Below are 17,603 nucleotides of genomic sequence, written 5' to 3' on the forward strand. Positions count from 1 at the left end.
AGAAGAGGGTCTCAGCACACATCCTTGGGGAGAGCTGATGCTGAGTGTGCAGGTGGAAGAGGTGGGGGCCAGTTCTCACAGTCTGGGGGCAGGTGGTCATAAAGTCTTTAACCCATGCACAGGTGAGTGAGGGCAGGCCTAAGGTTGATGGTTTGTTACCCAGAATGTCCGGGATGATGGTGTTGAAAGCATAACTACCATGGAGAACTATGACAATGGCGTCCTCTGTGGATCTATTTGTCTGATAGGCAAACTGTTTCGGGTCGAAGGTGGGAGGGAGGCATTCTTTAATATGGTGTAAGACCAACCTCTCAAAGCACTTCATGATAACAGATGTGAGTGCTACGGGGCAGTAGTCGTTAAGGCAGACTGTGACTGAGCTCTTTTGTACCGGGATGAGCAGGCATGACATCAGCTTTATTATTTGCAATATTTCGACACATATCGTAACGTTCATATTTTAGACACAAGGTGGCAGACATTATTGTTAATTAAAGTTGTGTGCACTAAGCTAACATTAGCTCTGCTACTAATGACAGTTAGCTAACAACAACAACCACTAGCTTCTTTTTGTGTTATGAAGTGTGGAAGCAACTAGTGGTGGCAAGTTCGACTTTTTTACTGAATCGAATCGTTCACTCTCGAACAATAAATTGAACGAATCTTTTTTTGAGTCATTTCGTTCATTTTTACAGCAGGTGGCGCTGTAGCCCTCTTGTGGGCGTTGTAAAAAAGGTCGCAGTTCACAAACACTAAATACAGAAGACAACACAGTTTGCTTCAGCTGACAAAGTATAATACACAAAATGCCACAAGCAATTCAAACCATGTGAAAACCTGGGAAAGCAAATACACACCACAATAAAGTGACTTGTGTCCCGCATCCTCTCTGCCATCGTTGTTTAACAGAGCGACGGTGACTAGGTGTCATGTGACAAATGAACGAAAGACCAACTGGAGAACGAACATACTGTTCGAACTTTCAGCATCGTTCACGAACGCGTAACGAGAACGATGAATGAACGTACTGCTCTCCACACAGCCTGAGCTGTGAACGCTGAACTTGTTGTTGTTATTATTGTTATATTTTATGATTTTATGGCAGTTTATAACAATCAATATGTTATATGTTATATAATTTTCAATTGTATTTATGTATAAACACGCTTATAAACACACTTTACATTATATATACAATAACACTATACACATCTACAAGAACAGAAGATCACTTAATTATGATTTGATGAATAAATAATGTATGTCGGGTGTCACATGACAAATGAATGACCGTCAGATATCAGACATCACTCATTTCCTTGTTCGTTTCTCAGTCCACAGCCCTGTAGCTGAGCTACAGCTGTCACATGACAAATGAACGAGAGAACGATCCGTATAAACGATCCGTGAACGAACTGTAGTGCTTGCTGCTCACCACCCAGCATGAGCTACAGCTGTCACGTGACAATTGAATGAAAGAACGAAAGAAGGATCCGTATGAATGATCCGTGAACAAACTGTAGGACTTGCTACTCGCCACACAGCTTGAGCTGCCTGGCGGTCACTTGAGAAAAGAACGACAACTTGAGGACAGACGCACAGTTGAGTGAGTCATGAACTAATCATTTCTGTTTCCTGTCCTGCTGACTGAGCTTCTGCAGCTGCCTGTCATGTATCAAGAGAAGGTACTGCATGAAAATGAACGAATCGCTCACTGAGAGGACTTATTACTCCCAAGTCATAGAAAAGTTTTGTTCTTGTTGAACGAATCGTTCACGAACGAAACATCACTAGCAGCAACAGTTGTGTAAAGATGAAGCTTCAACCGTGGTGAGCGTGCGACACTTAAACCTGTTAATGAACTGAATTCCGCTGTATCAACAAAAAGACCGGTGTTCCATGAACCAGAAGCAGCACTGAAGCATTTCCTCAGCCATTGACAGCTCCTTCCACTTTCACTAGAAGTTGACAATGTCACACACTGTGCATCTGTCTGAGATGTCTCATGACACTTTCCAATTAGAGCAGGTCTAGACCAAACTCTTTAATTTGATTTTTGGTACAGAGAGACCCAACAAACCCCTGTACCCCCTGCCCCCCACGAACAAGTACATAGTCATTAATTAGAGGAGGAGCGAGAGAAGCTCAGTGCATCATGGGATATCACCCGGCAGTATAAGCCAATAGCAGAATAATTAGGGGCCAACCTAGGCCAGCCCTAACTATAAACTTTATCAAATGGGAAGGTTTTATGTCTGTTCTTGAATGTAGAAAGTATGCCTGCCTCCCAGACCAAAACTGGAAGATGATTCCATAAGAAAGTACTTAATTTATGCAATGTTATGAAGGTGAAAGAAGGCAGTCCTTGACATTTGAGCTAAGTGTGAGTTAAAGGACATATCCTGATCAAAAATAACCAACAGATTTCTTGCCATCCAAGGTAGCTATATCACTACATAATTTGTTTCTAAGATGTTTAGGGCCCAGAACAATTACTTCAGTTTTGTCAGTTTTTGAGTTCAGAAGTAGAATATTGCAAGTCATTCAGGTTTTTATGTCTTTAAGGCATACCTGAAATTTGGTTGGCTCGTTTGCTTCATCTGGTTTCATTGAAAAATATATTTGCGTGTCATCTGCGTGACAGTGAAAGTGTATGGGGTGTGTCCTAATAATGTCACCAATGGGGAGCATATAGAGGGTGGATAATATTGGTCCGAGAACAGAACCTTGAGGGACTTCGTGACTAACTTTTGTGCATAAGGAGGATTCATCATTAACATGAAGGAACCGAGTTTGATCTGATAAATAAGACTGAAACCAGCTTAATGCAGTCCCTTTAATGCCAAATAAGTGCTCCAATCTGTCTGGTCAGCAGTTTTAAGTGCAGCACTGTGGTCTAACAATACGAGTACAGAGACAAGACCCTCATCTGATGCAAGTAAAAGATTTGATGATTTGTGACTTTGACCAGTCTCTGTGCTGTAATGAGCTCTAAAATCAGACTGGAAATCCTCAAATAAGCTATTATTATTTAGGAAGTTGCTTAGCTGATTAGCAACTGCCTTCTCAAGAATTTTAGAGAGAAGTAGAAGGTTAGATATCAGTCTATAATTGCCCAAAACCGCTGGATCAAGAGCAGGCTTTTGAAGGAGAGGTTTGATTACAGCTACTTTAAAGGACTGTGCTACATAACCTGTTATTAGAGACAGATTTATCATGTCTAGTAGGGAAGTGCTAAGTAGGGATAAAACTTCTTTGAGCAGCTTAGATGGGATGGGGTCTAAGAGGCATGTTGTTGGTTTAGATGAAGAGGTCAGTGAATTTAGTTGAAGGTCAATGGGAGAAAAGCAGTCTAGATAATTATCTGGTCCTATAGCTGTTTCAAGGCTAACTGCATTTGAAGGTAGGTCAGTACCAGTTGAGGTTAGGAGGTGTTGAATTTTGTCTCTGAGTAAAATTTTATCATTAAAAATGGTCATAAAATCATTACTCCTCAGGGTAGCAGGAATACAAGGTTTATGACGAGACCTCTCAGAGTTGTACTATGGCGCTAATCTCTTTTGCTTTATCGTTTTCTTTTTTAGTGGGGCAGTGGAGTCAAGTGTTGTTCTCAGTGGGCTTGCAACAATCAGAATCAAAATCAGAATCAGAATCAGAAAACAAAAAGATCAATTTGAGAGGGGCTGTAGTTAGCATGAAATTTTTCCTTAGCATTGCAGTGTTTGGTTATACTGAGATATGGTGCTGAAGTAAATGCTGATGGTAATACTTCCTTAAATTTTGCCACAGCACTATCGGATAAATATCTTTTGTAGGAATTTTTTCATAGTGCCTTGTAGTCAGGTAATAGAAATTAAGAAAGTTATTAATCAATGATCAGATAAATGTCCATGTCCACATGAATATAAAAATCACCCACAATACTTTATTTGCTTTAAGGACTAGACCTAATAAAAACTCTGGAAATTCAGATAAAAATTCAAAGCATGGACCAAGAGCGCGGTATACTGTAACAGTTAAAATTGGCTGCACTGTTTTCCAGGTTGGGTGTGAAAGGCTAAGAATAAGGCTCTCAAATGAATTATGACTGAGTTTAGGCTTTGGACTGATTGCTAGGTTTGAGTGAAAAATTGGTGCAACTCCACCTCCTCGGCCCTCATTAGTACTGTGAGTATTAATGGGGGAGTGGATTCACGTAGGCTAACATATTCTTCAGAATGGAGCCAGATTTCAGTTAGATGAAATAAATCTATATCATGATCTGATAGTAAGTCATTTACTAAAACAACTTTAGATGACAGAGACATAATGTTTAAAAGTGCACATTAAATTCTCGTGTTTGTTTGAACTGTGGTGTTGTTGGTGTTAATTAAGTTTTTATGTAGAGCTCCTCTTTTTGTGTTTGGTGTGATTAATTTGGGTGGTCTGGGGACAGGCACAGTCTCTATGGTTTTTAGGGTGGATAACTGTTTTAGTGGAATTTACCTGTTTAAATGTGAAATATTGATACATATTTCAGGTTATTGATCGATCTTATCTTTACACCAACACACACCCAGATTTATTTATTTATTTAAATAATTTGAAAAGAAATGTTTAAATTTGCCCATTTCAATCAGAATCACAATGTACGTTTCAGTTGTACTTTAGCCTTCAGAAAACCTGTAGGCAATGTTTACTGAAGGTTCTCTGAAGGTTTTTTTTTAATTTAAAATAAAAAAAACTTTCAAGAATCACAAATAACCTTTAGAGAACATTTGGGGAATGTTCTCTGAAGGTAGCCTGTTTGTTAGTTTGGACAACTCACCACAGATGGGATTCAAACCCTGGATTCTGCAGTCACAGTCCTGGACTTTGTACTGCAGCATGAGGCATGTAGATGTTAGGCCATATTTCACTGTTACAGCAGAGGAGCAGAATCAGTTCTGTGTGACTTCTGACAGAAGTCTGATCTGTGTGTTGATGATATCTCATGCTTGTGTGTGGGCAGGTGCTGTGCACCAGGATACTTTCACAGTTACAGTTTGCAGAGCTTACAAAGCACCTAGTTTTTGGGCCTCTGTCTAAAATCCTCCAACACTTTAGATCAGTGTTGGTGATGTTTCCCAGCTGCAGCTTGTTCTTCAGGGTACCACATCCTTTGACCGGATGCGGTCGTGTTTCAAATCAATATTTTTCTGTGATCGATGATGGTGGGCCATTGCCCAGATGCCGTCCAGTGTACGAGCTTTAACCGGTCTGATTTTATGTGAACCCTCTGAACCGGCACTGTGCGAATACAGCCTCCAGCATGTGGCTAACAGTTAGTGGGAGCTGCTGATTAGCTTGATGCTGCAATGCGGTGCTTCCCCTTTGTTTTAATAGTGCTGCTACAGAGGGCTGTCAGTAGTAACAAGTCAGTGCAGGTTATGCTGTCTGATGTCATGTTACACATTAAATTACTTCACTACAAAGCCTTGTTTTGATCTGTTTTGATCTGCTTTGATCCATTTGCTCTGACTGGACTGAAGCCCTTCATTTTCTTAACAAGGCTTTTATTGTGAAAAATTTGCAGGAATGTATTGAGGAAAACAAAATCCATTTTCAATATTCCCATATGCACTTGAAGGGGAGCAGTCCAAAGTCTTCGTTATTCAGAGTAAGAAAAGTCCAGATGAATGTTTGCTGTGAGAAATAAAATCATTGAATGTCAGATGTAGGAAGTGTTGGCAGGAAGCAGAAGCAGACGGGGCAAGTTGAGATCATAACCTTTCTGATGATGTTGATGGTTCTCCCTTAATGAACCAAGGTATTTAACTGCAGATGCAGAATAGCTGACCAGTTTTGGGGGCTATTGCATAACATGAACTCCAGTAAAGCTTTCATTAGCTCAGAATAGAAGAGATTTAGAGGCTCTGAGTCTGAGCTGCTGCTGGAGGACACCAACACACACTGAGAATTTGAACACCTGAACTAGTAGTTTTAGAGAAATCATGGACTTCATTGTGCTGAATGACGAATCCTTTCTGTGGCTGTAAAAGTGGAGATTAGGTGGTTAATCGAATATCTTAAATCTGCCAAAACCTCTGTTTCGTGTCCAAAAGGTCTGTTCCACATGTGTTAATGCTGGCTTTTACTTTTCACATGTGGAGCTCAAGCACAGCAGAGTCTAATAAGATGTTTTTAGACAGATTCCAATCAGAATGAAGAGTGAAATGTGTGACAAAATGAAAAAGCTCACTAATGTCACATTTGAGGAATTCTGTGTAATGAAAATTTCTTCAGAACAGTGCGGCTCCATTATGTTTCTAAGTATCTACATCTTGAGTGTTGGGTAATTCTTTGGTTGGGTAATTTCTTTATTTTCCTGCATTTTATAGACAAAACTGCTCATTCATTCTTTTTTTTATGCTTCCAAAACACAAATTTTTACACAAAGCTGGAACAGAAAATAGAAAATCTTTAATTAAACCCCCTTAGAATAATTGAGGTAAATAGTTCTTTGTTGCAGCTCTTACCATGACCATTATGTATCTGTTATAACCTTGACAACATTTTTGAACAGTGCTGTGCTAAATTATTATCATTATTATTGAACCTGATGATGCTAACAGACCTCCAGCTCTGCTATTGGCCCTCGTCCAGCTGTCTGTGAGCCAGCAGTGGGTCTGGTGGTCTGATCAACTCTCAGAGGTTACAGTGTTCCACCGGCTGCCTCGCAGACCTGAACTCCTAACTGTAAACCTGAACTCAGTTTATGTCTGGGCTGTGGTGAGGTGCTGCACACTGAGCCAACAGTTTGTTTAACAGATGAGAAGCTCACAGAAATACCCAGTGTGAGGAAAGAGTTTGCAAAACATGAGTTGGCTGTTCTTAAAGCTGAAAAACCCAAAATAATTAAATGGAGTTCTGCTTGTTTCTGCTCCTCATTGTGGACAGACTGATCTTTTAGTGTTTGCAGTAAAACCGTTTGAGGCGCTGCTCACACGGTCTATTTCCTATTTAAAAAAACTCCATCAAGTTAAAGAAACAGGAAGTTTATACTTCCGAGAGTGCGTTCAAACTTCAGCTATAGACTGAATCAATGAGGAGAAACCGATTATGACAAAATATCATTCATCATATCATTATCAGTTAATGTGCTTAACTCAACCAATTTATAATTAAAACAATAATATCATGAAATATACTCATCAGACAGTCTTAAACTTCAGCAGCTTGCATTAAGTTTTCATCTTTCCTGATGAACTGAAGGCTGTACATGTTGCTAAATGAACTGCTGACTGCTGCTACATGTAGTGGGCTGGCCAATCACAGCTGAGAAGTCAGTCTGACTTCCTGCCCACATGTTACTGAGGCTTCATGCCTCACTCATGTGATGACGAAGTGTGTGAGACGTGGTTGAAATCTCAAGGGAAACTCAAGTACCTGAAGTGTTTTTGAAGTGTCTGCAGTAGAAAACGGTTCCATGTGAAATTTTATGATCCGATCTGAAGTCTGCAAAGGTCCTGAGGCACAAGTCCTTCATGTGACTTTTGTTTTTGCTGTTGAATCCAGAATTGTTTGCATTACCATGGCAACAGGCAACACCACATTGCGATGCAGTTCAGATAAGGTTGCACTAGTGAGACGGGGAGAAACAACCTGAGGAAAGGCTGAACACACACCTGCAGGCAGCGCTGGTAGAATTATTCGAAAATGCTCAGAAGAAGAAAAGAATCCGACTGAAGTAAAAGTACAGAAGTATTGTCAGGAAAGCGTATTTAAACTGCCAGAAGTCTGCAAAAATACTGAATTTTCCTCTGGATCAATGAAGTATTTATCTAAATACTACAGGACCATCATATCAGATAAATCTGAGGGGTCGTCACATTATTAACGGGACAGGAAAGAAGATCAATGTACGTGTTGTATTTTTATCATTTGGACTTTTCTCAGATCGGCAGATCGCAGATACAAACAAAAATCAACTTTTCTTCAATACAAAATTTTACTTTCATAATAAAAGAAATCATTAAACTTTCCTCTCAAAATAAAGCAACTGGAAAGAACTACAGATGACAACTAACTAAAAATTAGCTGTAAACCCAACTTTATCTGACATATTTTACTTTAGCTTATTTAACAAAAGCAGATGCAAGAGATTTATGTAACAAAACAAATGTCAGTTACTTAAATCATTTTACAGTATGCTTCCACCAGGGCTGAGGTAATTTAGCAGTATTCTGAAGCCTCTTGTTAGCCTTTTCTCTGCTTAGTTTTTGACCCAAGGTCGGGAAGCAGGGAGGATTTTCTTCTGGGCCAAAGCTTCTGCTTCGGGGCTAACACAAACTTTGCGAACAGTGGTGAAAGAGCACATGGGAGCTCTGCTTGGTGTTGGGCTTTTCTTTTCTGGCCGTGACTTGCACTGAACATTTACAGCCAACTCAGACTTCTGGCTAACTCTGTATACACTTCTGCTTTGCACTCGCAGCTAGCTCTATGCTCTGTCGCGCTCGCTTCATCGCTCGCTCACACTCGCTTCATCGCTCGCTCACACTCGCTCTGTTTCTTAAAGGAACCACGCTACCCTTGTAACACTCTGCTCCCAAGTATGCAGTACGGCTGATCAAACAGGGTCGTGAATCCCAGAATTTTTCTCATAATTGCTTTGGTCTTTTCACTGCTTGTACCAAGGAAAGATAGGAGAGGCTGCTTTGTTGTGTCTGGCACTGAGCTCTAGCTGGTTTTATCTTGAGCTGCTTTTTCTTTGCTAACTTCTTCAAACTGGGCATGGTCAGCTGGGTGACGGTGTTTCATGTGTCTGATTAGGTTTATTGTTCTGAATGTTTTTGTGGTAGTCCTCCACAGTTTACTTTGGCCCTACATGTATTATGAATTGCCAGCTCTGTGTCCTCTTAACTCACGGTGAAGAACTTGTTAGCATGCCGCTGAGTTATTGTGCAAGATGCTTGACGCATGCTTGAAATGGACCAAGTGGGATTTGGAGACACGGGAGACTGTCCAGCCAGTTGCCGATCCAGGCCGAGAATGCTGAAAACCAGCCGATTCTGATCCCTGGCTGGTCGATTGGTGCATCTCTAGCTCCACGTCTTCTCTTGTTAATCACTTCTGAGGTGTTGCTAGGCAGATTTGGACAGATCCAGGCTAGCTGTTAGCCTGTTTCCCCCTGTTGTTATGCTAAGCTAAGGTAACTGGCTGTATATTTGTCTGTAACAGATCATTTCTATTTAGTCCCTTTTAGATATGTTCCTTCAGCTTCATCTCTGGTTCTGATCAAATCAGCTCCTATAATAGGTTCTTTTCACAGCTTTAATGTGGTTAAACTCGACTTGTAATTTTTTAAAGACAGGAGGAGGAGGAGTAGAGCTGGAAGACCTCAGACTTGAGTTTGACACGTCGAAGGGAAATTAAAGAAGGTTCAAGCTGCTCTTTAACCTTGTTCAGGCGATCCTCTGCAGGACGCCGAATCTCACCCGCCTTCCGACAAGCTCTGGGGAATATTTTAACACCCAAGCAACATTTTGTCATGTAGCAGACACTGTGTGTGAATCCCTGAGAAATCTCGTCCAGAAAAGTGAGACAGTGATGTGTCTGTTCCCACAATCAATATCAAACAAAAATGATTTTTGAGGTCAAAGTAATGAAAGTCCTCACAAGTTTGGAAAAAGTGTTTGATCCCTTTAAATGTTGCATGAAAGCATTCAGCGTTTTAAATTCCAGTTTATTTGGTTTTGTGGTTTTTCAAAAGAGGAAAACAGTCATTACTGTTGTACAGAGACATGACACAGACTGCACAACAACAGGCTTTAAAAACAGCTGCAGTTCTAATCCCAGAGTTCAGAGTTGATCTCCAGTGACACAAAATCTACTTTACAGACTTGAAACACGCGTTTTTAAATTTCCAGATGATTTAAATAAATGTCATAAACACATAAACGCAGAACACATTGTTAGAACCTGCCTGAGAATACTCACGTTTTTAGGTTCTCTGTTATAGCATTCGTTTCGATGTCTCATTATGGCTTCTTACTCGTAGAAGCACTTGTACTACTATGCCAGCCTTTAGTGGTTGACGTCAGGACCCTGCTTCTTATAAATGACTGACACGGCGGGATGGATCAACACGCCACCCATGGAGCCACTGGTAGCAGCCTACCTGATGCAGTGTATGCACTTGCTGTGCCTGGTTCATGCTCTGAGGCATGGGCCATCAGGAAAGGTGATGCCATGGGCTAGACAGATAGATAGATAGATACTTTATTGATCCCAAGGGAAGTTCAAGCCATACAGGGGCAGGCCCATCGTTAAGAAAAGACTGTCTCACTGGATAGTGGATGCTATTTCGCTTGCTTAGTAGGCGGTCTCATTCTACCAGGGGCCTTGCGACCTCTTGGGCTATGTTAAAGGGGATGTCCATCCTGGATCACATCTTACCAGTGTTGGGGAAGTTACTTTTAAAAAGTAGTGTTTGCTCATTACTCATTACTACTTTAAAAAGTATTCCGTTACTTTACTTAGTTGCTTTCTATGGAAAGTAACTTTTTACTGTACGTTACTCGTTACTTTTATGTTCCTTGACTTTGGGCAGAACCCCATATCTGCACCTAAATGTGTAGGCCTACATAAAGTTCTAATATGGAGGACATAACAGGTATTTCTTTTGTGTTCTTTATTATAAAAAAAATGCCACAAACTCTTGACAAAAAAACATTGTACTTTATAGGCTTCAACACCACCACTAAAGCCCTATGAAACAGTATCAAAAAACATAGCCTTGATACATCTTAAGGGCGTATACTGTAGGTGAACACAAAATGCTTAAGGGCATATTTTATAGCCTTGTACTCTTTCATTTAACAAGTTACCCTGAAATTGGTGCAAAGCTAGTGCAAATCGTATCGGTAGGCTCCTTAGGAACAACATGATGAAAACCTCAAACTGGCTCATATGTCTCAAAATTAAACATGCCTCATCTAAATGCAACAGAAAAAAAAAACTTCAAAACGGCTTGATTTCAATGGCTTGTCTAAATAAAATAAAATGGCGTAATACAGCTTGGAGGCAAAGACATTTTAGCCAAAACAAAATGAAGCACCTGATGAAAATGAAGCTTTAGCTGCTTCTTTGGGCTTGGACTTGACATATCATTTCACCAAGGATCTTGAGCTACAAGCGTCATGTTAGCATCTTTTCCTTTCAAATGCTTGGTGATGTTGGCAGTTCAGTTCACGGCAGAGGACAAAAGAATGAGGCCAGGGCACAGTGTACACCTTACCCTCACATTCCTCCCCTTAGTGTTAACGAGGTAGAAGTAAAGGGAATACCTCCATCCCTTGAAAGTTATCGTTGGCTGCTTCTCACTGCTTCTTGCTCTCTTCATGCTACCAGCCTCTGTCACGTACCGTGTGGAATGAGAGCTCTTGACTGTTGCACAGGCGGGCAGCTGAGAAGGCAGTGTCGCTGTCAAATCTGTCCCTGGGAAAAGTAGGCTAACGTTGCACCGAATTGAAAAAGGAACTACGATTCGTTGCCAAATTTTCAGTAGTAGCACATTATACTACTTTTTACCCGAATAAAGTAGTTACGTTACTGTAACGCGTTACTTTGTAAAGCGTTACACACATCACTGCCTGTTACATTTGCAAGTTGGATGTCACATCCTTGAACCTTGCTCATGTTGTCCTGAGCATGCACTCCTCAGTGGACCTGCCTCATCTGCAAGCTTCCACTTGATGGGAGGCTGGCAGTTGTCTGGTAATGTAGAAGTCTCGATATCCAATAATGAGACACCAAAAGAAATGCTATGAGACAGAACTTTAGGTTACTTCTGTAACCCTTGCTGCTGGGGTGACGCGAGAATAGGTGTGCTTGTTTTGAATGACGGGTGACGCTGTGTCATTTATAAGGAGCAGGGTCCAGCCACTCAGGGCTGGCATAGTGGTACAAACACTTCCATGAATATGTGGATATACACAAAACGATGAATTAATTCGTCATGTTGAATGTGACTGTAGAGCGCACAGTGATTGAGTCTGTTTACTGGACAGGAGGCTCTTAATGAACAACACTGTGCAGGTGCATTATGGGAAATGTAGGAAAGAGTGTGTTTTCTCCTCCTCTGCTGCTCAGACTTGAACTGTTCCTTCAGTCTGTCTCAAACACACTCAAATCCAACTACTTTATCACAGTGCAATGGAAAATCAGTCATATGCTTTATGTTCTTCTGCAGGAAGTAAATCTCCAAACAGAGATTTCTCTGCGGTGAAATGAGACACACAGTTTGGTGCAGTCAGGTTTCCCTTGATGGTAGAATGCCTTATGAACAGAGGAGCCTTTGCTGTGATTTATGGTGTTTTTTAAAAGTGAGGGCCCCTGCGATGCCTGCAGGAACATATGCTCCTCCTCCTCCACAGAGGTTTCCACATCTCCTCCTGAACTCAGCAATGTGCTTAAACCAGAGATATTTATTGTTTTAGCTCAGAGTTTAGTTGGTGTCCACCTTGCTGAGGTATCTCTCTCTTTGTGTGTGTGTGGGTGTGTGTGTGTGTGTTGTAACCAGTGTATATAAAGCAGTGTTTTAAGGTGTGATTGTTTCACCTCACTGCTTGAGAAATGTGAGGGTGTGAGGCAATACAGAAAGCACTCCTTCCAGTGTGTATTGTCTGTGTCTGTGTGTTTGTGTGTGTCAATTTTTGGATACACACCTAAGCTTGTGTGTCTGTACCAGTAGAGCTAACTGTCTTCATATCTGCCAAAGTAAACATAATCTATTCATTTATACAGAACCTAAAGAAAGAAATATGATCATGTCGAAAGAGTTGAATCAAGACCTTTTATTTTGAAATTCGCTGTGGGATTTGATATGATTGGACATATCAGAGTCATATTGATAAATCAGCCGGGTCAGTTAATGCTAGAAAACCTGCCAGAGAATCCTCATGTTTGCAAGTTTTTCAGTTTCAAAGTGATCCAGTGTGTGTATATTTATTGGCTCATAGTTTACTGAGAGGTCTAGAGGGCATGTAGGGGGTCACGCAAAGAGCACCGTCTTCTGGACCACAAGACAAACTACTTCACACGGTCTGTTGCACTGACATGACCAAAATGTTTAAATGAAAACTGCCGATGGCCTTAATTGTTAACGCCGTGTGTGTCTGCTGTGGGCAGTGAGCAGTAGTTTGGTGGGAAGCTGTGGTGTCAGGCTGCCCCCTGTGTTTTCAGAGCTACCTTTGAATTATGACCATATTTTTTACAAGTTGCTTATTTAATCCAGTAGCAGCAAAATCAGGGCAGACGTCAGTCAGATTGTGTTTAGATTGACAAAGCACCTCCACATTCCTTAATGTTTTCTGGTTCACTCTGTTTTACACCACCATGAACTGAATATCTTTGGGGTTTGGATCTTGGGGCAAAACAAGACATTCGTCACCTCTGACTCTAACAAGCAGCTTTCATGTTGGTGCACTGAGGTGATAAATGTGCAGTTGTCAGGATGAGGAACGTCCACTGGTCCTCTCATCATCAGCAGCATAAACAAACAGACGTCCTGTTGTCAGAGTCGGTGTCTGAGTGGCAGTTCAGTTAATGTAACCAAGGAAAGAAAAGAAAGAGTGTTACAACGTCTGGCAAGTCAGAGTCCAACCTCCATAACAACAGGCAGACCTGAACCAGGACTCAGCTGCTGCCAACACCGCCCGGGGGTTCACTTCCTTCCACAGCATCTGTTTTATGTTCCTGACACACATCATACCATCATTATTATTTCACTGCTGTCTGGAGCTGCATGCTCACTAAGCTTATATTATTTGACCTTAAAGCTGATGTCATTTATGATAATAAAACCCACTAAAACTGCCTGAAATAGTTGACACAATTGCAGGAAGTCTTGGACAGTACAAGGATTTCCAAAAATAAAATGTTTCTCTGGATTCTTCTGTCACTGTTACCTGCTCCATACCTGTAGAAGGATCCACCAGAACATAACCTCCACAGGAATAATGTCGGTAAAGTTACAAATAATTAGAGAGAAAAGATATGTGAATGTTTTGTGAGATGTGAAAGCTTAACAGAAGAACATCTGCCGGAAACAATTTGATACCAGAAGCAACAGGCAGTTCGAAGACAGTTCTGTGTTTTCTGGATTACGCTGGTTCTGGACTCACCTTAGAAACTCTTTGGCCTAAAATCTTGAAAGTGTTGAAGTGGGAAAAACCACATTTTTATAAATGCTGCCCCCACCAGAAAAATGCGTTTGAGTGCATAAAGCTACTTGTGTTTTTACTTTGGCAGTGCCCTCTGGTGGCCACATAATTAATGACTCATGTCCAACCACAATAAACAATAGATATCTGAGCATGAGCAAACTTTAACCACAGAGGCAGCAAGTCATAAAACAACAAGTGAACATTTTTGTTAATGATCTTAGAGAACAGATTTTGTCTGCCTCTTCTTTGAACAGAAACCTGCAAGCTTCTTTTCATGTAATATGTCACTCTGTGCTATTTATTTCTGTCACTAAAACTCTTCCTCCTCCTCTTCTTGTTATTATCAGAAGAAAAGCAAAGGCAAGAGGGGAGAGAAAAACCAGAAAAACAGCCACAGAGATGAAGGTGAGTGGTTTTTGTGTACGTTATGTGGATTTGATTTCCTCCTCTAACTTTTCTCAGCCTCTTTATGTACGTCTTATGTCTCACTTCCTGGTTTCGTCTCTCACCAAACTCCATGAGAGTCCTTCTGAAGACGAAATGTCACTTTGTGCTGTGGAGCTCGAGGTGTCAGTCTAACCTGAAGAAGACTTGAAGATGTCTCTCTGCTTCACTGATGTTTATTTTTTCAGACTTCCAAACTTGTTTTGAACAGTATATGCTATGTAGTGACTCAGAAAAAAAGGAGAGTGGAGTGTTTAAAAAAAAACACAATTGCCATGAAAAATAGAATAAGATGATTGCTAGTTGCAGACCAGGATTTATGGTCCTCCTCTCCTCTGACTGATGTGTGTGTTGTGTGTGAGAGAAAACACAGGTGATTACATATGTGAAGTTTATAGGTCAGGAAGTATCTGCTATGACTCACAAGCAACTGGAAAGCACCCTCACTTCCTTTATGAGTAGATCGTACAGTTTGAACCAAACCACTCATTTCAAACAGGACTGTTATCATCCTGCTGTCACCATGCTGCTACACTGATGAGAACCTCTGAAAAACAGCTGCTTACTGAGGAGTTTGTTGGCCTGAATATTTATTCAAAGCCAGCAAATGTTTTATAATATATATAATATAATATATAATATAAATGAACTGATCAAACTATTTGACAGCTAATTTTCTTTCTATCAACTAATCAATTAGTTGAGCAATCGTGACAGCTCTGATGCTGAGTGTGAACCTTCATGCTTTACATGTGACAGATTCATGTACTGTGGAGGCGCATCAGGTGATTCACGTCAATGCTGAAACATCACACTGAACATCATTTTTTTCATGGGCGCACTTTTCTGGGCTCAGTTTGACAAAATGCCTCATGTTGAAGTGTCCTCTCTGCTTTAGTTTGACGCATTACTCATGTTGCTTTCTGGACTGTCAGGCTTGTCTGCTGTCTGAATCACCAGCTCTCATGTTTGTGTCTCTGATGACAAACAGCAACAGAATCAGACTGCTCTTAGTGTGAAAATCAGTTCATCTGCAGGCAGGCTCCAACCTGTTTCCACCTCATTTTGTAGTTGGACTGTTTGAAAAATAAAAAGTACCAGCTGCATGCATGCTGTTTTGAATCATGTTGTACTACATAACATGAAAATAATAAATATCTTAAATATAAATCGGGTGGCATGTTTGATGTTGATTTTCTTTCATGTTCAGGTTTTTATACTCTTATAATAATGATGCTGAAGCCTGAAGGCATGAAGTCCAAACTGAAGATGTCATTGAAACTGAATTACGTGTGTGTGTGTGTGTGTGTGTGTGTGTGTGTGGAGGTACATGTGTAATGATGTAATTGTAAGGTTAAAATTAAATTACAGTGAGTATCAGGTCCTGAACATTTATTAGCAAATTCAAATAGGATTTTAACTCTACAGATCCTGAAGGATCAGACAACATGACATACAAGAACTGCTGGATTGTAACATTTACTCAAGTACTTTTACTCAAGCTCTGCCTCTAAGTACAAATTTGAAGTACTTGGATATTTTTTTTCTATGTCGTGTTCTAATTCTGCTTCACTAGATTCATCTGACTCCTAAAATAAAAAAATCACACATTTCACAAATTAAGATTTTTGCACACAAAATATTTGATTTGTGAAATGTGATTTTGATTTTAATGGCCTTCAGATTTATACAAAGGTTTCACAGAGCATGTGACCGGGATGAACTGACCAATCACGGAGCCAGTGTCTCCCTTCATTTCTAGTCAGGTCAATTTGAGTGCGTTCTTGTTGAGTTAAGGTGATGATATTGGCGTGTTTGCCCCTCATCATTTGCTAGGCACAAACGCTGGGCTGCTTTGTGCTCTTCGTTCTGTACATATAGGTGCTTTCTTTGACTCTCATGTCGTTTTTCTCATGTGTGACGACTTACGTTGTATGAGCGGCATTTTGTGAAGATTGTGAAGATTTGCTGCTCTTAATAGCTTTCATGTTTTATGAATGATGTTGAGGTTTGGACTGAAGCTCTGACATCTGAGTTCATCCTTCCACTCGTAGGTAAACGCACATCAGGTGAGCAGGACGTCTATCTGGGGAAGCAGCTGGAGCGCTTTGAGTGGCAGCTTAGGACTGTGAAGGAAGTGCTGTCAGCCAATGGGGACCCAGAGAGGGTGGAGATACTGAAACAGCACGCTGACGAAGAGGTGTGCGCCCTCGTACTGAGCATCCTGGATAAGGTGAGGAATGGATGTTGATTACTTCTTTGGCTCAAACGTTCTCCTGCTGTCCTTTCCTGAACACCAAGTCAGAAGTTTTTCTCTGTGCTGTTCTGCTGCCGTCAGCTCAGTTTTTCCACAGACATCGTTATTGTTTGTCATCACTATCTTGTGATAATTTTGTCCCACAAGCTGAAACTGATCTCATCTGCTGCAATTTCCAGGTGAAGACAGAGACAACGGCCGATCTGCACGTCCTACACGAACAGAAAAGTAAAGCTGCTGCTGAGCAGTATGACAGAAGCGTGGAAGGTAACAACTGTTGAGATGTTTCCTCTGTACAAACATGTCAGCTTTGATGGAAGCATGTTTTATTTACTGTTGATTTTGGGTTTTACACACCATCAGTATCTATAAATTTAAGTAAAGAAAAAATTAAAACTTTGAATTATTAATAGACAGATTTTCATTGAAACAAAATCAGGCTGTGTATGGTCAGTGTGAGACAATGTGAGCGGTCTGTTACAGGACTCGGCTGTTGTGTCTTTAATGTGAATGACGGGATATTAAATTGTTAAAATAGTAGATCACATGACAGGGTTATGCTATGTTTTGGGACGTTATTTTGGATGCTTTAGCTGTTTACGTCAAGTTGAATTTGAAGTAAACTGCTGCCAAGCTGTTCCTGCTCATCAAGCTGCTATGTTATTAGAATAATTAAGAAAACTGAAAATATAAAAATATGTTCTGTGTGTGTGCTG

General features: G+C 40.6%; 1 protein-coding gene across 1 annotated transcript in view; it reads left to right on the forward strand.

The window, feature by feature from the left end:
- The window catches only part of ccdc69 (coiled-coil domain containing 69), a 28,320-nt gene that overhangs the window by 5,892 nt on the left and 4,825 nt on the right, over positions 1 to 17,603 (forward strand). Inside the window, exons 2-4 of the mRNA XM_046406229.1 lie at positions 14,534 to 14,591; positions 16,685 to 16,863; positions 17,067 to 17,154. Of these exons, the coding sequence (XP_046262185.1) occupies positions 14,534 to 14,591; positions 16,685 to 16,863; positions 17,067 to 17,154 (325 nt within the window). The remainder of the gene's footprint in view (positions 1 to 14,533; positions 14,592 to 16,684; positions 16,864 to 17,066; positions 17,155 to 17,603) is intronic.

The sequence above is a fragment of the Scatophagus argus genome, chromosome 12 (genome assembly GCF_020382885.2).
Source record: "Scatophagus argus isolate fScaArg1 chromosome 12, fScaArg1.pri, whole genome shotgun sequence".
Taxonomy (NCBI): domain Eukaryota; kingdom Metazoa; phylum Chordata; class Actinopteri; family Scatophagidae; genus Scatophagus; species Scatophagus argus.